This window comes from Equus przewalskii, chromosome 4, assembly GCF_037783145.1.
Source record: "Equus przewalskii isolate Varuska chromosome 4, EquPr2, whole genome shotgun sequence".
NCBI lineage: Eukaryota > Metazoa > Chordata > Mammalia > Perissodactyla > Equidae > Equus > Equus przewalskii.
Genome location: NC_091834.1, coordinates 101,660,964 through 101,683,229, shown reverse-complemented (window position 1 = coordinate 101,683,229; position 22,266 = coordinate 101,660,964). Strand labels below are relative to the sequence as shown.

At 48.4% G+C, this 22,266-nt stretch overlaps 2 protein-coding genes across 4 annotated transcripts in view; one reads left to right on the top strand and one right to left on the bottom strand.

Annotated features, from left to right (window-relative positions):
- Positions 1 to 10,275, top strand: part of LOC103544015 (GTPase IMAP family member 8-like) — a 27,640-nt gene extending 17,365 nt beyond the window's left edge. Inside the window, exons 12-13 of the mRNA XM_070615357.1 lie at positions 8,711 to 8,825; positions 9,250 to 10,275. Coding sequence (XP_070471458.1) covers positions 8,711 to 8,825; positions 9,250 to 10,205 — 1,071 coding nt within the window. The 3' untranslated portion in view covers positions 10,206 to 10,275. The remainder of the gene's footprint in view (positions 1 to 8,710; positions 8,826 to 9,249) is intronic.
- A 3,386-nt stretch (positions 10,276 to 13,661) lies between these two features.
- Positions 13,662 to 20,336, bottom strand: LOC103545249 (GTPase IMAP family member 5-like). Of its 3 annotated transcripts, XM_070616758.1 has the most exons (5): positions 19,641 to 20,278; positions 17,598 to 17,791; positions 16,536 to 16,671; positions 15,975 to 16,023; positions 13,662 to 14,718 (listed from the first exon to the last, which is right to left on the bottom strand). In XM_070616758.1, the coding sequence occupies exons 4-5, from the start codon at positions 16,015 to 16,017 to the stop codon at positions 13,832 to 13,834; spliced, it is 930 nt and encodes a 309-aa protein (XP_070472859.1). In that variant the 5' UTR covers positions 16,018 to 16,023; positions 16,536 to 16,671; positions 17,598 to 17,791; positions 19,641 to 20,278; the 3' UTR covers positions 13,662 to 13,831. The 3 variants fall into 3 exon arrangements, with proteins under 3 accessions (XP_070472859.1, XP_070472858.1, XP_070472860.1); XM_070616757.1 differs by lacking the exon at positions 16,536 to 16,671 and having other exon boundaries at positions 19,641 to 20,336; XM_070616759.1 differs by lacking the exons at positions 16,536 to 16,671; positions 17,598 to 17,791 and having other exon boundaries at positions 19,641 to 19,998.
- Positions 20,337 to 22,266: the final 1,930 nt, after the last annotated feature.

The following is a 22,266-nucleotide window of genomic DNA, read 5'->3' as shown; positions in this document are numbered from 1 at the left end:
TTTTGCACTTCCTTACTTTTTGGTACTAAAAGATACTGATACTGATATTTCTGACTCCAGTCCAGCACCAGTTTATTCTAGCATTCTTCTTTTGCTCATTTGTAATTTCTTTCTGTGACAGTGAGAAACTTGGCTCTCATTAGCTACAATATATTTGCTGAGTAGTTGAACTCTAGGATACTATAGTTTCAAATTTGCTACTTCTCCCATCTTAGGGTGAAATCATTCGGTATTTCACCATTATATATATTTGTAGATGCCTTTTACTAGATTGTAGAACTTACTTTCTATTCTTACTTTCAGAGTTTTATAATGGTTCTTGAATTTTGTCAAATGCTATCCTGCATCTATTGAGATGATTACATGGTTTTTCTTCATTAGTCTGTACACGGTGAATTGCACTGACTGATGCTTGAATGTGGAATCAGCCTTGCGTTTCTGTGATGAAACACACTCGTGGGTATTACCCTTTTTATATATTACTGGATTTCATCCGCTGACAATTTGTTGAGGAACTTTGCATCTATGTTTATGAGAGATAAATGACAACTTTTGTTTCTTACAATGTCTTTCCCTGATTTTAGTGTTAATGCTGGCTTTGTAAAATGAGTTGGGAAGTGTTCCTTTTTTACTTTCAGAAGGGGTAATGTAGAGCTGACATTATTTTTTCTTTAAATACTTGATAGAATTAGACAACAAAATAATCTGGGCCTGGAGTTTCTTTTTTTGGAAGGTTTTAAAGTATAAATTTAATTTCCTTGAGAGATGTAGGACTATTTAGGCTATCTGTTTCTTCTTGAGTGTGCTTTGGTAGTTTGTGTCTTTCAAGGAATTGAAAGACTATTTAAAGATGATTTCACCTAAAGCATCAAGTCTATGGGCATAGAGTTGTTCACAGCATTTCCCTAATGGCTATTTAATTTCTGTGGGGTGGGTAGTGGTGTCTCCTCTTTTATTGGTGATCTTGGTAGTTTGTGTCTTCTCCTTTTTTTTGCTTGGAAAATATTTTTTAGAGGTTTATTAATTTTATTGGTCTTTTCAAAGAAACAGTTTTTGGGTTCATTGATATTTCTCTATCGTTTTATCTGTTTTTAATTTCATGATTTCTGCTCTCATTTTTATCATGTTTTGACCTTTCTACTTGCTTTGTGTCTGCTTTGCTCTTCTTTCTCTAGTTTCTTAAGGTGGATGCAAAAATTACTTTTTTGAGAACTTTCTTATTTTTGAAATATGCATTTAATGCTTGCTATGGTCTGGATGCTTGTGTTCCCCCAAATTCATATGTTGCATTAGTGTGGTATGTTTGTTGCAGTTGAGAAGCCAATATTGAAACAGTGTTATTAATTAAAGTCCACAGTTTACAGGAGGATTCAGTCTTTGTGTTGTACTTTCTATGGGTTTTGACAAATGTATAGTGACATGTATCCAGCATTACAATATCATACAGAATAATTTCACTGCCCTAAAAGTCATCTGTGCTCCACTTATTCATCCATGACCCCCACCCCTGGAAACCACTGATCTTTTACTGTCTCCATAGTTTCGCCTTTTCCAAAAGGTTATGGTGTTAGAATTGTGCAGTATGTAGCCTTTTGAGATTGGCATCTTTCACTTCGTAATATGCATTTAAGTTTCCTCTGTGTCTTTTCATGGCTTGATAGCTCATTTCTTTTTAGCATTGAATAAAATTTCATTATCTGGAGGTACCACCGTATTTTTATCCATTCCCCTATGGAAAGACATCTCGGTTGCTTCCAAGTTTTGGTAATTACAAACAAAGCTGCTATAAATATTCATGTGCAGATTTTTGAGTGGACACAAGTAATATATTTTTAAATAAAGAGATGAGAAAGGAGGGCTTTTTAAGGATGACAGAAGCCATAAAGAAAACATTTGTTAAGATTTTCAGACTGAGCAAAAAACTTAATTAAGAGACAAACAGCAGGGGGTGGTCTTGGCAAGACATTGACAACAGTGGACAGTTCTGTTTTACTTCGCGTATGTGAATTTAAATGAGGCAAGAGTCTCAAACTCTTTGACTATTTTGTCGTGTTTCATTTTGTTCCTGCATGCCTGTGGTAGAAGAGGGAAATATCAGGGATCTCCTTTGGAGTTGTCTAAGAAATCTCCTAAGTATTTAGACTGGTTAGGAATTTCTAGCTTTCAATTTACATCTCACTAATAGAGAAGCACATTACTAAGTAAGACGACCATAATTTCACAGACTTTTGGAGATGAAAGGTTATTTTCACGGGCCAGAGCTACAATTTTCAAGCACTGGATATCTCACAGACTCCTTTGTAGGAATAATATTTGCTGTTTTTCTCTGTAGCTGTCAGGGAAAAGAACAATTTTTCCCCTTCTTTATTGCTGACATTTCTTTCAGCAGCAATTAGAAGCTCCTATGGTTTGAAAAGCCATCACTAGAATTCCATGAGATAGCGCTGAAAGAAAAGAGGAGGCCTGAGTAGCCATTAACACTCTGAACATGGAAATGAAAGGGGCAGAAAAGGACTGTGAACAGGTGTTCTATAGAGCAGGTAATATTTTGTTTTCTTGTATCATAAATAAAGGCCTTTCTTGAATCAACAAGAAAAGTACATATAATTTAACAGAAAAAAATCAACTAAGAATATGAATAGGCAATTAAGAGGAAAAGGCATACAATTGTCCCAAATGGAAGGCCTCCCATCTCAGGCTACATAGTCGCTGAGGGAATGCTTGAAGACAGAATCGAGACTCTGTTTTCCATGACCAATTTGCATTTTCTCCAGTGCACAGGAAGTAGCTGCTCAAGACCCACAGTCTTCTCTCCATGCTGTGGACGCAGGAGTATCGGCCTGGGCAGCTTAAGGCAGTTAAACCTATGTGTTCACCTCCACCACAAAAACTCACAAGGCCCGTGTGGATTTGGTACCTTTGGGCAATGTCCCTTCCGTGTGTATCAAATGTGTACAAAATATATGCCGAGATAGCTGAATGAGTTAACTTTAGGCACAAAAGTATTCATGATAAGTCAGTTTGGAACTGATAAATGTCTCCCCAAAATACTTATTTTTGTTTTGGAGGAGTTCATCCTTAGCCTTCTTTTCTTTTTCCTGGCAAAAATGAGATGGGAGAGACATTTCTAGCTAATAACAAGAAAATCCATCGTGCCTTCCACATGTTAAAAGCACGCCTTTCCGTCCTCTACAGCAGGAGGGCACGCATCCCCGCATTCCGGGTGGTAGCTAATGTTGTCTGAGAAGTTAAATCACAGTATCAATAGGGGAGTGTTAACATTGTAAGTGAAGCAGGGCTTTCATTTGCAAACGGTGAGTTGTGCCTGTTGCCTGCGTTGTGGCTGCCCTCCCCTCCACACTGAGCAGAGACCCCAGAGGCACCTGTAGCCCACTTTTCTGCTTGTGGCTGTTTTTCTATATTAATCTGAACTCACAAGTCCAAGTGGCAGATCAAACTGCCCCTTCACACTAAGAATGTCCCCAGAGAGGTGCTTCAGGCCCCCCAGGGGCCCCAGCAGGGCCAGCGCCCGGAGGCAGAGGAGGAGCACCGAGCAGGGCCGTGTGGGGACCCAGGGCCCGCCAGAGTCCCCCTCTTAAGTGCTTGTCACTCTGCCTACTGCGGGGGGTGGGGGTGGACGTCTCCTGGTTTCTGTGGAAATGCAGGTCCACCTCGGTGAAGGAACCTACTAAACCTTGTTTCCCTCTCGGGTCAAAGCACGGGGAACCTGAGAACAGGGCATTTGACAGAGAACCTAGAGGGAGGTCAGGGTCATAGAACGTCTCCAGCAAGGTGCCTGTCTTCAGTTCCGTGTCTGCTGCCGTCTAGAATCACATACAGGAAACCGTCTTTATGAAGGAGAGGAAACGGTGGGGTGGGGAGATGCACCACGGGCCAGTTTGGAACAGTGAGGGCAGCGGATGGCCACGTTCGGGATGCAGCGTTCCTTGGCTTGTCTGGGTCTCCATTCTCTGGACTAACCCTGGCAGAGAATTTCTTTGGCACACAAGTGTTACAGAGACATGGTGGGGAGAAGGAAAAGGAGCTCTTATTAAAAACAGACCATAGCCAAAAAGCTTCTTCCTCAGGCTTTTCTGAGGGCTTCTGGGTCACCTGAATAATCATGGTCCAGACTTTTATATACCCCAATGCCTGAACTAAGTGCAAGCTGAAAAATTACTGCTACCATATATTTCAGAACCTAAAGTTCGCACTGAGTGAGCTCAGACTGTAGCCCTCTGGTGATACTAACAAGCTTATTTCTCGTGTTTGTGCAAAAGTGTTTTCACGTGCGCACAGAATGGCTGCTGTGCCCATTTCTGGGGCATGTATAGGTGCTCACACGTTGCTGCGTGATGGATAATGGCCTGAATCCCCCGCCCACTTGTCCCCAGAAGTCATAGGATGCCCTTTGAAGAACAGGCTGAAAGCTCATCTTTCAATTTTATCTTATTGTTTTTTAAATACAATTTGGTGGAAAGAGTTTCCACCTTAAAGAGAAGAGAAAGATTTCAGAGTAGGACTCACGTTGATCTGCTCAGGTAAACCATTTGCTTTTTTTCTGATAAATGCAGTTTATTCCTTACGAACATTATTTCTCCCCCCTCGTCAGCCAGGATGGAGTTATAAACAGCAGGGCTTTGCTCCTGGGGCATTCCCCTGCCTCACACCCTTGACAGTGGCAGTTTCTCATGAGGGCACCTCGTTAACCTTTCCTGACCAGCGTGCCATCCGTCTCCAATGCTCCAGGAGAGCAAGCAGGGAGGATGGTATCACTACTTTTGGCAAATGAGGGTAGGATAATCTGCCCAAGTTCCAGACCATCCCACCATTTCCCAAGCGTGTCCCTCCCTTTCCCATCCCTACAGGCTTCTTTCAGTCCTGTGTGGTGGAGATGGTGCAGGCAATAGGGCTTCACGAGGTGGGTGGAGGGAATCATGATTCTGTGGCAGGAGCTGTTCTTGGAACGGGTCGATCTGTCCTCCAAGTGCAGGGAGAGGAATGCCTGGCAATAGAGGTGTTTAGTACCATTTTTAAGTGAACTAATGGAGGGATCGATGGATATAAAATGAGGAGGGTGCTGATGGCCAGCCCTGAACAGGCTGTTGAGCGGGGGAAGCAGGATGATGGTGAAGTCCTGAGGGAGAGATGTGGCAGCGAGGGTGCAGTGTCTGCAGGGGACGGAGCAGGGAAGGGGACACCCTGGGAGCCCTGAACCCAGTGGCCGAGCTGTGGCGGTTTGCACTAGAGGCGGCACGGTGACTGCAGAGGGAAAAAATCCTCAACAAGTAATTGAGAAAACTGAGTAAAACCTAGACGGTTCTTGCGAAGGAGTCCCTTTTTCACTTCTCTTTCTATGCAGGCTGGCTTCTGAGAGAGCAGCAATTTAAGCCTCTCATTCTCCGAATAAATGGCCTGCTACCAGTCGCCTGGCCAAACACATCACGTGAGTAGCACTGTTTGATGGTGCCTGAGGGCCCGAGGACCGACCCCTCCCAGCACACCCCACAGCACACCCAGGTCCTGCCTGGGCTCCCAGTTTGCGGGGAAACATTGGGAAGGGGTTGCCATCTCCCTTTGATGGCCTTTCATCCCACAGCCCTGGGCACAGGCCTCTTTGTGCAATGGCTGTATTATGTACCCCCGACCCAGAAGTCTCTGTTTCCTCACATTTAAAAGGAGTGGATGGTGTCACCTGATCTCTGAGCTCACTCCTGTCTCCAGGAGTCCAGGCGCAACAGCTCCCGCCCTCCTACAGCCCCCTGTCTGCATCTCTTCCAGCACCACCTTCTCTGCCCCTCAGTGCTCACCACTCCTGTCACTTTCCTGGCAGCTGTGCATTTCCCTCGGAGGCTCAGGACCCCCTCGTCCCTAGCCCTCTCCGGAGACCACAATTCAAGATGACTCAAGGGCAGTTCACCGGAAGACAGAGCATCTCGGTTTCAAAATCATCAGCATTGGGAACAAGCTGATCTCTAAGGAACATGCTCCCCGTGCTGCTCTCCATGCAACCACATCCTAAAGCCAATCTCCCCACAGGCCTCGTCCTTGAAAGGGACCAGCCACAGACGAGAACTACGTTCAGGTTTGCTCCTTCTCTGGGTTTCCATGGAGAGAATTTAGCTGGATGGAGGCATCAGTCCGGTTTCTCCAGAGAAATAGAACCAATAGAATATAAATATATGAAGAAGTTTATTTGACGGAATTGCCTCCCGCGATTGTGGGGGCTGCTAAGTCCAGAATCTGCAGGGCAGGTCAGCAGCTGGAAACTCGGGAAGGAGTCGATATTGAAGTCTCGAGGCAGAATTTCTTCTTCTCTGGGAAACCTCAGTGTTTGCTCTTAAGGCCTTTAACTGATTGGGTGAGGCCCACCCACATCCTGGAGGGCCACCTTTATTTGACCACATCTGCAAAATACTCTCACAGCAACACCCAGATCCGTATTTGATTAAATCACCAGGTACTAGGGTCCATCCAAGCTGACACCTAAGCCAACCATCATACTTGTTTGAAAAGCCCCCTCGAGGATGGCAGGATGGCAGCAAATGCTCAGGACCAGCTTCCATCCGACAGGGCGGCACTTGCTTGGACATAAATGCAGGACTGAGCTGCACAATCAGTGTGGTGGTTCCTCGGCTTGGATGCATCTCCCTTGAATTGTACAGATGCTGGGACAGACTTTACAAGCCAGAGTCGACTAGTTTCCATGGGACTTGGTCAAAGAAGAGATTCCAAGTGTAGAAAGTTGCCACCGTTTCTCTTTTGGCTCTAAAATAGCATTAGAAGGAGTTACAGTGATGTTACCTGGGAACTGGCTGACGGAAGCTGGGTTTTGACGTTTGGTACTTAAATTCAAATGATTCCCAAGCTGTTTATATTTAGGGAATTATTTTTCCTGCCAAGGTAATTGCTGTGGCTGGTTTCGTGTGTGGAGGGCTTGGACCATATCCTGTATGGCGTGATCCCAAGGAGAACTGGGAAAAGCCACTTCTTTCACAGTGTTTTTTTCTGTTCACCTGTCATAGACCCTGAAATTCCACAGGTGGAGATTCATTCTTCAGCATCAACTCCTTGAACAGTTACAAGGAAAATACCCTGAAACTTTGCACACAGCAAGGTCCTGATTTGCTTTGGAGAGGATTGTGTGGGATTTTCCCGGTAGTGAAGGCTGTGAAATCATTCTTGGGTGGGGCCTGAATGGACACCCTCCCTGAGAACAGGAAGTAGGAGGTAGGAAGAAAGAGAAGGATCGGGAGAAAGGTATCTGGAAGACAATGCAAGAAGGTGAGTGGGCAGAAGAGAGATGCCCCGGGGTAGCTACTGGCACAAGACTATTCGAGTAAGAGCATGGAAGATGGATCTTCTGTAGTGTAACAGTTGCCGTGAGCCTAACAAATCAGGACTTCCCTCTGTTTACTGGATGTACACTCCACTACACGGCGCTTGGACTCAGGATGATCTCCTACCCCTGGCATGACCAACTCATCCTGGTTGCCTGGGACTTTCCCAGTTCCAACACTGAAGGTCCTTTGATCAGGGAGTGCTCTCACTCCTGGACAAACGCGGATGTTTGGTCACCCTCCATTCCACCATCACCATGGAAGCTGAGGAGGGAATTTCTTTTGTGAATTTACCAAAGGGGGATACTTTGCCAGGCAAACTTGAGTTTGGGGTGCGAGGACTGAGACCCTAAAGGCAGACAAGAGCTTGAGACACCAGGAGCTCAACAGGAAATCACTAACCTCCTTGATTGGTCTTCTGGGCAGACAGCACATGTTCAATGCCTCCTATGAGCTAAATACAGGTCACAGGAAACCACATGCATGTGCTGGCATGTTGGCGCTGTCTATACCCTCTTCGGGAGGAGGCTCAGTCTAGTGCTAAGAACGGCTGAGGGTCAGCAGACCTGGACTTTTGTCTTGGCTCATCCATTAAATTACGTGTGACCGTCAGTAGTCCTTTTGTCTCCCCTCAATTTCCTCATCTATAAAATGTGGGGTTTTGTGTCAGGTGTCACATCCACTGCCGGTATGAACAATCCCTGCATCTTTCCCCTCTAGAACACAATGGAAGGGCCTCAGAAGGGCGGGAAAGACACCGTCACCACAGGTAAGGATCTGGTGGAGCTCTTCGCGACACTTGGGGCCACAAACTCAGCACTGGGCAAGCAAACCTCCCACCTTGCAGTGAAAGGCACAGGACTAGAGTCACCCCAAGACAAAGCAAATGCATTTCCCCAGGAAACACAACCTATTAGACTGTTTGCTGTCGTGCTGTCCTTGGTGAAGGTAAGTTTCTCCAGATAAAACCCTGTCATCTTGTACAACAGAGACCGGGCACGGATGGGAGGAGTAGAAAGGAGAGTATGAACATCTCAGTGGTTGTAGGAAGCGCTGAGCATCAAATAGCAGCTTGAGGCCTTCAGGGTGGGAACTGAATAGAGAGAAATTTCCAGAAAGGGTGGCAAAATTCGGCAGTCCCAAAAGGAAAGGTCCCAAGGGCTCTGGCCAGCTGGGGTAGTTTATTCCACTAGCCCCATGTGGGTTCTCTCAGGTCTCTACCTGAGAGGGAGTCTGGTGTTTGCTCTGAGCACAGCCCGGTGATGGGAACAGAGGGTGTGATGCCTAATTGATCGACGCCATTTCTTTGGGTCTTTTCCTTTTTGTCTTTGATCCTCCTCCTCCTCAAAAGGCACTTATTACCTTCTTAGTTCAGGCTGCTGGATCACAATAGCGTAGAGTGGGTGGTAAACAACAGATATTGCCACCTCACCGTTCTAGAGGCTAGGAAGTCGGAGATCAAGGTGCCAGCAGATTCAGTGTCTGGTGAGAGTCCGCTTCGTGGGTGCTGTGTCCTCACATGGTGGAGAGAGAGCTCTGGTCCCTTCCTCTTCTTTTTTTTGAGGAACATTAGCCCTGAGCTAACTACTGCCAATCCTCCTCTTTTTGCTGAGGAAGTCTGGCCCTGAGCTAACATCCATGCCCATCTTCCTCTACTTTATATGTGGGACGCCTACCACAGCATGGCTTGCCAAGCGGTGCCATGTCCACACCCGGGATCTGAACCAGCGAACCCCGGGCCGGCGAGAAGCGGAACATGCAAACTTAACTGCTGCGCCACCGGACTGGCCCCCCTTCCTCTTCTTATAAGGACACTAATTCCATCATGGGTATGCCACCCACCTGGCCTCATCTAAACCAAGTCACCTCCCAAAGGCGTCAACTCCAGATGCCATCACACTGGGGTGAGGGGTTCAACATCTGTATCTGGAGGTTACAGACATTCAGGCCCAGCAATTACACCTTCACTTTTCATGCGCTCTAACAAGTGGAGGAAAAGAGAGCTCAACTCCAGGATCATCTCCATTGAGGATCCTCCTGGTGGGCAAAACAGGCAGCGGGAAGAGCGCCACAGGGAACAGCATCCTCTGCCAGCCAGCGTTTGAGTCCAGGCTGGCGGCCCAGTCCGTGACCAGGACGTGCCAGAAGGCGACAGGCACCTGGAACGGGAGGAACATTCTGGTGGTTGACACGCCCTCCATCTTTGAGGCCAAGGCCCAGAACCAAGAGACCTACAAGGACATTGGGGACTGCTACCTGCTCTCGGCCCCAGGGCCCCACGTGCTGCTGCTGGTGACCCAGCTGGGGCGCTTCACTGCCCAGGACACGCTGGCGGTGAGGAGAGTGAAGGAGGTCTTTGGGGCAGGAGCCGTGAGACACATGGTCGTCCTCTTCACCCACAAGGAGGACTTAGGGGGCGACTCCCTGGACGAGTATGTAGCGAACACGGACAACCACAGCCTGAGGAGCCTGGTCCAGGAGTGCGGGAGGAGGTACTGCGCCTTCAACAACCGGGCCACCGGGGAGGAGCAGAGGGAGCAGCTGGCCCAGCTGATGGCCGTGGTCGAGAGGCTGGAGAAGGAGCGCGAGGGCGCCTTCCACAGCAACGACCTCTTCTTTGATGCACAGATGCTCCAGCGAGACGGGGCCGGGGTGGGTGGAGACCACGGGTGCTACCTGGCCAGGGTGCAGTTGCAGGTGGAGAAGCAGAGGCGAGACCTGACAGAGAGCGAGAGTAACTGGGCGCTCAAGGCGCTCCTCAGAGCCAAGAACTGGATGATTTTGCATTATGAGTTTTGTGTTTTTCTTGTTTGGTGTAGTTTACTTTTTCTTCTTATTTTACTGCTCATCTTGTATTATCATTGATTCCGTGTGTCAGAGCATTTTCTGAAGAATCCCCTCATGAGACTCATGGTTCTGTGTGTCCCCTGTTCTGAAATTGTCACGCTCTGTAGAGGACACGGTTTGTTGTCTGTGCAGCTCCCTCCCCTCCCTTTTGGACCTCTGGTTTGGCTCAGCCTCCTCCTCTCCCGAAGGGAGCCCTGCACCTCAGAAGGAGGTGACAGCAGGCTGCCTGTGTCCAATCCCATGCTCGTTGCCAGTGACTAGTTCAGGAACAGTCCTGAGACCCAATTCAGGCAGATGAGAAGTGAAGAAACATCTGCAGGGGTGGGGCCAGAAGGTCTCTCCCTTCCCAGGAGAAACGCTCAGAAAGAAACAGTCTCTCTTCTTCCTCTGGGCACGCTTGAGTCTGAATGTGATGCTCAAAACTCTAGCAGCCACTTTGCTACCAGCCCGATGTTGAAGGCGACACTTCAAAGCAGAGCAGAGCGATGGAACAAACCTAAGCCCTGAGTCAACCAGCCCTGAAGCCCACTCTATCTCTGAATTTCCAGTCATGTCACTCAATGAATTACCTTATTGTTTACGCTACTTGAGTTTGGGGTCCCTTTTACCTGAATTGAAGGCATTTGCACTAAAGAAGACTTCTCCATATTCCTTTACAAACTCCTTAAATCTGTCAGAACTTCCCACTCTGACGCTTCCTCCGAGGAAGTGGCATCAAGAATAAATGAACAGACCTCTCTGTTCTTGTTCCCAGAATCAGGAAGGACCTCCCTCTGCTGCTAAAGTGCCCACTGCGTAGTAGGCCCTCACTGAATCCCGAATGAAGTGGAACCCCTTTTAGCTGGATTATTTTGAAGAGTGACAGTGAGAGGCGGGGGGGAAGTGTGGCCGCCTCTGGGCGGGTTTTCTGTGTGCTTCCTTTACTGTTTTGGGGAGAAACAGAGCTCACCTTTGAGCACCTTCCAGGGACTATTTTGGTGAACGTCCATGTGTGAGGGAAGGGTTGCCAACCCCTCTCTCCTGCTCTGCTGTCAAACATCTCTAGGTTAACTCTCCAGCTTGACTCCCCCTAGAAATCGGCCATGGTGGAGCGTCATCTGGATTCCCAGCGGCACTGCTTGTGATGAAAGAGATGCCCTGCTGGTGCCCCACATCCCTGGGAGGCCTGGACGGGACCGTCTCCGCCCCTGGAGGGAGGCCATCCTCATCCTGCTCCCTGAGACTGACTTGGGCCGAGTCTACACCTGGTCCTGCTTTATGCCTTCCCTGGAGGGAGGATGAGACCCATCACCAACCATGTCCTGGACGACTGGAGCGGTGGCCCAGAGGGCTTCAAGGCCGGCATGGCCAGACCCTAAGTCTTTGCCTTCCTCTGCTCAGCACACTCTCCCTCTGAAGGCCCAGGCCTTGAAGGTCCGGGGCACACCTTACAGGGGGCCCAAGACAAAAACTGGTTCCCTCCCCAATACTGCTGCCCGTGATGACATTGTATTGATTCCACCTCCTCAGTGTCTCAGTGTGTCCTTCCTCTCTGTCCCCATTCCTATTGCTACAGCTCAGGCCCTGATCGCGGGGATGAATTCTGTTTTTCCAAATGTTATTCTGTCCCCAGGCTTGCATTTATATAACCCAACTGCCACGTTGCCGCCACGGGGTCTTCCTAAACTATCCTAACCTTCTTAAAAGCCTCCAGTGACTTCCTGTTCTCTGTGAGACAGCCTTCGAGGTCTGAGGTCTGAGGGTGCCGCACAGGCCCCTCCCCGCCCCCCCTCTCTGCTCCCCTCCTCCCAGAGCTGATTCTCATTCCCTCCCTGACTGTGGCCTCCCTCAGCCTGAAGTGAGTCCAGAGAGGCCAGCAGGCTCCTCGTCGGCTCAAGCACCACCCCATCCAGGGAGCCTCTGCTGAGCCTGGTGCTCTCCTTTTGGCTGACACTTTACCTCCAAGCGAATTTCCCTTCCACCCCAGTTTTACATGGCTCCATCCCTCTAGCGCTCCCCTGCTTTCGTGGAGCAGGAACCTTGTGTTATTTATCTTACATTCCTGGTGCCGAGTGCAGAACCTGACAATCAGTGCGCATGTAACAAATGTCTGTGCAGCTGGACTGAATTAAGCCAAGGGAGGGGAGACCACGTAAGGCTGGACAATTTGGGAAGACTGCCTCGAGGAGGCAGTCCTCGGGCTGAGCACTCAGAGCTCCTTAGGGTTCCGAGGGTCTGAGGGGCTTATACACAGCATGCCCACATGTGTTTGCAATCAGCTCTGTGAGGGAGCTGTTGCGATCAACATGGCACTCTTCACATGGACGGCGGTTTGTAGAATGACACTTGGGTGTCACAGTCAAGTTCCTGAGACACACTCTGGAGTTAAACACTGACCCATCCAGTCACAGGCTGCCTGGGACGATGGCAGGCCTCCCCTACTGGGTACAAAGGAGCAGAGGACGGGGGCAGCTTCCAAAAAGAAGGAGAGGGTGGGAAAGGGGCCACCCCGGGACCTCCTGTTCCCATTGAATTCGCACCTCTGCTCAGATTTCACCCCAGTGTCTGTCCTCTTCTCTTCACCACCACTGAAATGCGGAACACCACCCTTTCCCCAGATTCCCACAGATGGCACATGATTGGACTGTGTTCAGGGTTAAAGGTGCTGCATCACGACGCAGCGCCACCAACAATGGACGTCTACTCTATGACAGAGGTCCGCAAACTCCAGTCCTTGGCTCAAATCCACCCTGCCACCTGTTTGTACAGCCTGTGAGGTGAGAAGGGCCTAGAGCTGAGAAGGGTTTTCCCATTTTTAAATGAAGAAATCAAAAGAAGAATGACACTTCACCACCACATATGAAAGTTACATGAAATCCAAATTTCAGGGTTCTGAGTTTTATGGGAATGCAGCCTCGCACCTCATGCATGTCTCGTCCACAGCGGCTTTTGCACAACCAGGGTAGAGCTGAGCAGCTGCAACCGAGACCACATGGTCGGCTGAGCCTGGAAGACCCAAGCTCTGGCCTTGCCTCGCCCTGCTCTGAGAAGTTGAGTTCCTTTCTTTCCCTTGACCAACTCGTCTTTCCCCCAGGCGCGGCCCATCCTGCCGCTGGGACTCCTGTTCTCTGCTCCCCGCTCAGCCCAGGGCTCCTCTGGCCCTTCTTCCCAGCCTCTGCCCTCCTGCGCAATTCCCCCCAGAATGTCCTCTTCTCTCTTGTGCGGGTGGGGATGGGGATGGGGTGTCATCTTTTACAACCTATGATGGAATCTGAGTATGTTTCCGCGTGAAATAAGGAACTGTGCTACCAGCTTTTGATGGAACCTGTTTGTGCCTCAGGGGCAGGCCTGGCAAAGGGGAGCCCAGAGGCAAGGCACTCACACAGTGTCCCCGTCCACTCCCTCTGCCCCCGCAGGCCCCTGAACAGTCAGGACAGCATCCAGTGCGTTTAGTATCTACTCTCACAATTGTTAGCAAAGTAAAAAAGGAAAATATTTCTTTCCTTTGGATTTTATTTACCTAAAAGCACTTGAAGAAAATGGATGACATGTTTGATGCAAGGAGGAGAAACTGAAAGTGAAATTATGTAAAAAGCAAATAAAGTACCCTACAAACAGAGATGGTGACTAAAAAAAAAGCTGATTTAGAACTCATCTGAAAATGCTCAGTGTCCATGAGAAATACACAAGTTAATTAAAACAGCAAGAAAAATCAAAGTGCATATGACAATAACAGCAGATATTCCAAGGTGAGCAAGCATCCAGTTCTTGGCTCTGAGGAGCGCCTTGAGCACCCAGTTACTCTCACTCTCTGTCAGGTCTCGCCTCTGCTTCTCCACCTGCAACTGCACCCTGGCCAGGTAGCGCCTGTGGTCTCCTCCACCCACCCCGGCCCCCTCTCGCTGGAGCATCTGTGCATCAAAGAAGAGGTCGTTGCTGTGGAAGGCGCCCTCGCGCTCCTTCTCCAGCCTCTCGACCACGGCCATCAGCTGGGCCAGCTGCTCCCTCTGCTCCTCCCCGGTGGCCCGGTTGTTGAAGGCGCAGTACCTCCTCCCGCACTCCTGGACCAGGCTCCTCAGGCTGTGGTTGTCCGTGTTCGCTACATACTCGTCCAGGGAGTCGCCCCCTAAGTCCTCCTTGTGGGTGAAGAGGACGACCATGTGTCTCACGGCTCCTGCCCCAAAGATCTCCTTCACTCTCCTCACCGCCAGCGTGTCCTGGGCAGTGAAGCGCCCCAGCTGGGTCACCAGCAGCAGCACGTGGGGCCCTGGGGCCGAGAGCAGGTAGCAGTCCCCAATGTCCTTGTAGGTCTCTTGGTTCTGGGCCTTGGCCTCAAAGATGGAGGGCGTGTCAACCACCAGAATGTTCCTCCCGTTCCAGGTGCCTGTCGCCTTCTGGCACGTCCTGGTCACGGACTGGGCCGCCAGCCTGGACTCAAACGCTGGCTGGCAGAGGATGCTGTTCCCTGTGGCGCTCTTCCCGCTGCCTGTTTTGCCCACCAGGAGGATCCTCAATGAGGACGATGTTCCAAACTGATTATCTTCTCCTCTGTCTACAAACAAAGAATTTTTGGATCTTCCCAAGTTAGTGATTTTTAAGAGTTTTATGTTACAGACCCTCATGATATCTCATAAAAGCTGTGATTCTGTCTCCCAGAAAAACAGTCACATCTAAACACATCCAAAAGTTTGATCCAACGTTAGGGGTTATTGGATCACAGGGGGTCCACATCTGGACCCACAGACCGGAGTAAGAAGTGCTACGCTAAGGAGGCTGCTCCAAGCATCTCATCTACACCTGGGAAAATACAGTTTTTCTGAAAGAAAAGTGGTCCCTGTGCTTTTCCGTGGACGGTGCCTAGGCCAGTGTCACACTAAATAAATGTGAGATTAGAAGAAGGCAGAGGATGGGAAGTCATTGAGAAAATATTATCACCTCTTTTCCACTCACAAATTCCCAGGCACATGTGTATAGAAGTGCTCAACACACACATCCGAACCTTGGGGTTAAAGGGAGTCTCCCATGTCAGAGCTGGAGTGACCTCCCACCCAGGACCAGCTGAACGTCTCTGGGTCTCTGCCCTTTGGGTGGGGGGTTGGATGCTAGAAATTGAGATGACAGAGGTCACAGTTAATGTCAAGGACAAGTCTGGGAGATGACTCTGCATGGGTGGCTGAAGACGAGTGGAAGATAAGACCATTAAATGTACATGTGTTGGAAAGACCATCTATCTGGATGATTGAATCACAGGAAATTGTTAAAATAAAGTGGTGCTGGAGAGGGCAACACTGAGCCAAGAGCTAAGATCTTGAAGGGATGCAGAGGGTGAGAGCTGAGGATTTCTTGAGCTCCTATGAGCCCAAACGAATCCTAAATTCATTCTAGGCTCCGAAAGTCTATTCTTTTATTTCTTCTATTCTGGGTAGGTCCTTCCTTTCCTAAAGCATTCTGGGTGTTCTGTAGCAAACACGGTTACGAAATCTCTATGGGGAACTTTTCCTTTTCTTCAGCTAAGAGCAGACAAGGAAGGAGAAACATTTTCACAATTCAGTTTCAAATCCTCCAACTTCAGACCAGAAGTTTCATTTCCACGTTTCCCACATCGTGTGCAGGGGCAGCATCACACTGCCGCGTGTGAGCGGGATTGATGACAACGGGGAAGGTAGAGAATAAATGACAGTTGCCCTTTTCTCCTCCTGTTTAAAACAAGTGGGTTTCCATCCGTGTGTCGGAGGTGGGGGCCAGGCGGACAGAGAACAGGGACTCCCCCGCTGCCCGCAGCTCCCGAGACCTGCGAGGCTTTCTTACCTTCAACTATAGTTCCGTATCTGCTCCTCTGAAGCCCTTCCATTCTCTTCTGCAATCAAAACAGGAAAGGAATAAAAAGCAAGTGTCCATATGGGAGTCGGTGAGGCCTGAGAATGCCTCCAGTTGAGATTCCTAAGAATAACTACCCTTAGATGAGCCATTTCCACCGCTCATTTTTCTAACTCATATTTTACTTTCAAATGTCTACAAATAACTTTAAGCTAACCAGACGATTCTAAGTTATGTTAACGCAAGGCAACTGACTGTTGCTTTTTTTCCCAGCTTACAGGAAAGCAGGAAGTATTTTGAAACCAATCAGTTGATTATCTCCCTCCAACTTGAAAAGGCATAAAACGAAGACAAAGCATTCTTCTATGGAACGAGGAGTGAGACATCATTATTATTTTTTTATTGGAATCAAAGTAGGTAAACATACTAGAATAGAGAAAAAAATGCCTTGCTGTAAATGACACTGATTGGTTTAAAGTACTTGGAATTTCCAGTGCTGGAAACTCTGTGTCAGATGGATATTCTAGTGGCAAAGAGGAAAGTGCAATGTACCTTCCAATGGGAGGATGGAATTGGGGCCGAGGACTCCTTCAAGGAGTGCCAGGAGAGGAAGGAGTGGAAGATGGCCGAGCACGACCACCTTCCTCCCTCCCCCTGAGCAGCTGGTGGAGAGAAGGTGGTGCTGTGTCTGAAGGGAAAGAATCAACACTCAGGACAAAGTCAAGATAAACTCGTTTCCTGCTCAGTTTTCAATCAAACGTCTATCCCAGTAGGTTCTGATGTCCTGGTCTCCCAATAATCACCACTTTTCTATCACAGCAGATTTAACCAGAAATTGGCACAACCATTGGCATAAATGTTTCATTCAAATGAGGCATGATATTGTGTCATTCTTCTCGGTGTTAGAAAGGGTACACATACGTTAAAAAAGGCAAGCATGTGAAATTCAACCATAATTAAGATGAACTCTATGAGTGTGTTTTATTTATTCAGTTTTAAAGATTATCCCGTTATGGGACAAACTTCTTAGGTGGAGAAATACACAGTTATAAAACTAATACCCACCATCTGCAACGAACAAATGTAAGGATGCTGGCATGTTTCCTGCAGCTGTACTGTTTGATTGAAAAAGTTAAAATATTCCCCGTGTACTTCATTTATTTTTTTCTACTCCCCGGTCTCATTCTCCCTCCCCCTGCCCTTCAGAGGCAACCATATTCTGAGGTTTTTATGTATCATTCCCATTTGTGTATTTAAGCTTCGACATACACATGTATCTATAGATAATATATAGCACTGCTTTTGTATTTTAAACTTTTACATAAATGACATTATTTATGTAACATTTTATCCAATTACTTGTTAACAAACATTTAAGCTCTTTCAAAATAACTGCCTGCCACCGTGAACAACGCTGCACAACCACCCCCACACAGATCTCCTCGTGCTCAGGTGCAACAGGTCACCTGGGACACAGACTTCCCAGCTGACTCCACGCTGCCAAGTTGACTCCAAGAGGGCTGTGCCAAGTCCCCCTGGCACCAGCCGTGGGTGAGAATTCCCCAAATCTTCGCTTTTGCTAAAACCGCTCAAATTCTCCGACATCTTTTCTACCTTAGGCGACATTTCTGAGGCTTGGAAACCTCAGAAAATATGCTGGAATGAATCTAGCGATGCGGTAAAGACGATGACCGTGCTGGCGATGCTGGTGACGAACTTCACCATCGTGCTGATCCCCGTGCGGTCGCTCACAGCTTTCAAAGTTCTTTCACGTCCTTTATTTCACTTGTTCTCCTAGATTCCCCGTGCTGTGATCAAGATAGGTGTTAACATTTAAAATATTAGGAAACTGAGCATGAAATGACCTGCCCGAGGTCACACAATTGCCGTGGAGCTAAGGGCAACAAATGGATGCTTTGCCTGTACACTCTCCTTGATTCCACAGGAGGAAAGAGGTTGTTCCAAGTCAGTCCACAAGCCTCTTGGAACACCACACGCCAGGCTGTCAGCCCATGGTCAGGACACAGACTGATACTGACAGGCTGGAGGCCAGCCCTAAAACCAACACAGAGAATTGTACTGCAAAATCTTGAGTACATATTTTTCAATAAATAAATAAGTAGAAAGATAAAATTGCAGGCGGCAGAAGCTGTTCTGAACGGAAGTATTTCAGTTTAAAACAGCCTGGTGTTTTTACTTGACTTAGTGTGACCCAAATGCAACAATGAGGCTGTCACAAAAAACCAATCGAACTCAGATCACGTGATCCGAGGAGCGGGGCAGGAGTTCTCCAGAACCATCTTCCCCGTGGCTCAGGCTGCAGGAGCAGACCCGAGTCCCACTGAGGAATAGAGTTTTAGGCAGCTATGAGCAAATTACAAAGTGTCCAGAGGGAGTCAGACAGGATATTGACGGAGATGCTAACAGGAGTCATAGACAAAATATTAAGAGGACTGAGCCAAGCTCAGGAGAAGCCTGGCGGAAGCACTGCAGACCTGAAGGAGTGTGGCAGCGCCAGGCTCAGAGCAGGTAAAAGCGAGAGAACTGAGAATGGAGGCAGAATTCTTCTCCAGAAGAAAAATTCTACTAATCTTCCCCTACGTGGGGCCCGGAGTCGTGAGACAGCGGCAGTCAGCGGGCAAGCAGAGAGGATCACAGCATCTGACAGGATGGCAGGAGGCCCCACTTACTAGGGAGGCTGAAGCAAGGGGACATAATGCACCTTCTGACTTTACAATTACGCGAGCCCGATTTCTTCACGACGATACCTCACTTTATCAAACCCCGGGAAAGCAGGCTCTCTAACGCTGTCTGAGGAGAGACAAAAATATTTCCTGTCTGCCTTGTTCACGAGTGTCTCCTTCACTCGTCTGCCCCCGTCCCTGTACTCCCTAGGGGTACGGTCACTTGCTTGGCAGTTTAGTCATTGTGATTTCGGGACGCGTCTCTCGCATAAGGTCTGGCGGACAAAGGGGTTGTTTCCATTCGCCCTGAACATGAGTCTGTTTGCCACAGAGCAAAGTCCACATCGTGTCATAGGAAAGGTGTGGGGCATTTGGGGGAGAATGTGTGGTTTCCAGAAGATCAATATCACAAAACAAAGTCCACCGAGGGGCCCCGTTTGGAACATGTGGCTCACTGCGGTGGGAAAATAATGACCGCACATTTGCCTATGGCGCCCTAAGGGTCCTGTCTGCAGGCCCAGGCCTCTCTGGGACCCCGCGCATGTCAGGGCTTGGGGCGGGGGATATGAGAAGTTAAGAGGGAAAAACTGAGAAGTGCGCCCCCACCTCGCTCGGGCACCTTGGGAGTTTCCGTTTCTCATCTGTTAAATGGCAGGAGAACACTGGTCCAGCTTTATGAAACCCTGAGAGTCTCATGAAGACCAAGCGGCTAAGAAGTAGGCAATGGGACGGAGAAGCCCGCAGCGCTGTGGCTCGAGGGCTGGCAACGCAGGGGGAGCGTTTCCAAGTCTGCTTTGCACCCCTAGAAATCTGCTGTTGCCCATAACGCTCACCGTCATCGCCCCCTTTCAGGCTGGGCGAACACAGAAGTATGGGAACCCATGTGGGACCACACCAGAAGTCAGCAGCCTGGACTAACCCCTGGGCTCTCCGCCCCCCCGCAGACGCTGGGCCCCTCACCGGGTCCCCTTACCGGGCGCGGGGGGCGCGTCGGGTCCGCGGGTCGGGAAGGCGGCGGGGCGGACGCAGTGAAGGAGGAAGCGGGCGTGAAGCCGAAGGTTCCAGGCTTGGCAGCAGGGAAAGAGGAGAAAAGGCGCTTATGGAGCGCCCCCCCTTCCCCGCAGCCAAGGACGCGTCCCTTGGGGTCGACTGCGAAAGGCTGCGCACCGGACCCGGGAGCAGCGAGCGCGCGGGCGTGCGCGTCCCCCTGCACCGGCCGCTTCCTGTCAGAGCCCGCGGACCGCCAGGCCCCCTCCCATTTCCTTTCGCGACTTGTTAGAATAAGCAAGATGCGGAGGAAGAGGCTGTGCAGGCAGTGACGGATCCCTCGGGTTCAGAAACGCCCCCTGTGACCCTGGAAAGTTCTTGTGGGGCACCAGCCGCTCCCCTCAGCACCCGTCGCAGGAACACCTATGCCACCCAACTCCCCAGGCCCCTTCTCCATCCTCTGATTCCAGAACGTTCCTGCTTACCAGGGAGGAAAGGCACTGCTGGTCCACAAAGGGCCTGGAAGCACAGCGCTGAGGACGTGACTTTGAGGGGCTCCCCAGGCCCCGTGTGCTGGCTGCCCCTTCTGTGCCATCTGACAGACAAGCCCCATGGGGCCTTACTGGGACTGGAACTTGTATGTCGATTGTTAGGCGCGGGTTGGGAGCAGGGCTGTAGCTCCTAGGTTTGTCAACTGATGGCACATTTAAGGCCAGAGCAACGGACTTAAAACGACTATGTTGCAAAGCCAGCTGGAGAGCACAGCGTGGGCTTAGGCAGGAGCCAGTCTTGTCCCAGAGAATCTCCAGATTCCTTTCTGTTGACTTTTGAGTTTAGGCTCAGAGTCACATAATAATGATTGTCTAAGATTTGTTGGGGAAAATACATTAAATCTCCCGCCAATCCACAAAACCTCTCCACCAAAATAGAAGAGAAAGAAACAGTTTTGTCATCGAACAAGTGTTAGAGTGGCGTCACATCACAGTCCTCGAAGAGATTGCAAAGACAAGGACATCCCACCCTGTCAGACAGCCCAGCAGATGCCGCCCACGACTTACATGGTCTCGAGATAAACCGTTACTAGTCCCCAAATAAGAGAACTTGACGACGCCAGTTGTCACACGGAGTTCATCCTAAATTCACCTGGTAATTGGGGTGACCACCTGTGTTACCGAATTGCCTTTATCCAAAGGAAAAGTAAACTTGTCACATTTTATTCTTCTTCAGAGAAAGGGAAGCACAGCCCTGGACAAGGATAAAAAATGAATGCAAGACCGACCCACTGCAGAGAGGGTGAAGGGGGTTGATTTGCACAAGAGGTGCCAGAAGCAGTTCAGTGACAACGTAAGAAGTCATAAGAGGTCATGACCTTCTGCAGCTTCTCCATGACACCCATGGCCTCTGCTGCCATTAGCCTCAGGGAGACTTGCATGCACACATTGCTCATTGAAAGTTTAACCCAGTGAATAAATGAGGTTGACGAATGCAAAAGATAAGAAGGATACAGTGTAGGAGGTGAAAGCAAAGGATAAGGATCTCAGAGTTTATCTAGAATAGCTCTTTTCCTTCTTTTTTTTTCTGTCACTTTACAGATAAGGAGACTGAGACCAAGAGGAGAGAAATGCTGTTCAGAAAATCACATAGTTAATTTTAGTAAATGGTGTGAGGTATGCATCAAGATTCTTGACAAGTAGAAGGTCAATTTTCCATCTCCATATCTTGAAAAGACTATTCTTTCTCTATTGAATTACTTTGTAAGCTTTGCTAAGAATTAATTGATCATATTTGCAGAGGTCTATTTCTGGACTCTATTCTGTTTCATTGATCTATATGTCTAACCTTCACCAAAACCCTGGAGTTATGATGACTGCAGATTTATAGTAAATCTTGCAATCAGGGAGGGTAAATCCTCCAACTTTTTCTTATTTAAAATACTTTTCATTGTTTGTTTTTTTATATAAGTTTTAAAAGCAGCCTGTAAATATCTACAAGAAGTCCCACTCAGATTTTGATTAAGATTGCATTGCTCTGTAGATTAAATTAGGGAGAACTGACATCTTAATAACATTGAATCTTCTTATCCAGGAACATAGTCTGTCTCTCCGTTTATTTTGGTCTTAGATTTTTCTCAAAATCAACATTTGTAGTTTTCAGCATAAAAATCTTAGATTTATCCCAAAGAGGTTTTTATGGTTTTTAATGCTATTGTGATGGTACTGATGATTTAATTCCACTTTCCAGTTGTTCATTGCAGAAATACCATTGATCTTTGCATGTTGACCTTGTATTCTCCTACTTTGCTAAGCTAATTCATTAGTCCTAGAATATCTTTTTTTCTCGACTCTTTGGAGTTCTGTATGTAGACAATCATGTTATCTTTGAATAAAGAGCTTTATTACTTCCCTTCCAATTTGTATGACTTTAATTTCCTTTCCTTGCCTCATTTCGCTGGCTGGATGCCCATTACTATGTTGAATTGGAGAGGTTGGGATGGACAGCCTGACCTTTTCTTGACCTTAAGGGAAAAGTATTGTTTACACCTTCTGTAATCTTACTGATTTTCTGCCTGGGTGTTTTACTGATTACTAAGAAAGGAGGTTTAAAGTCTGCAA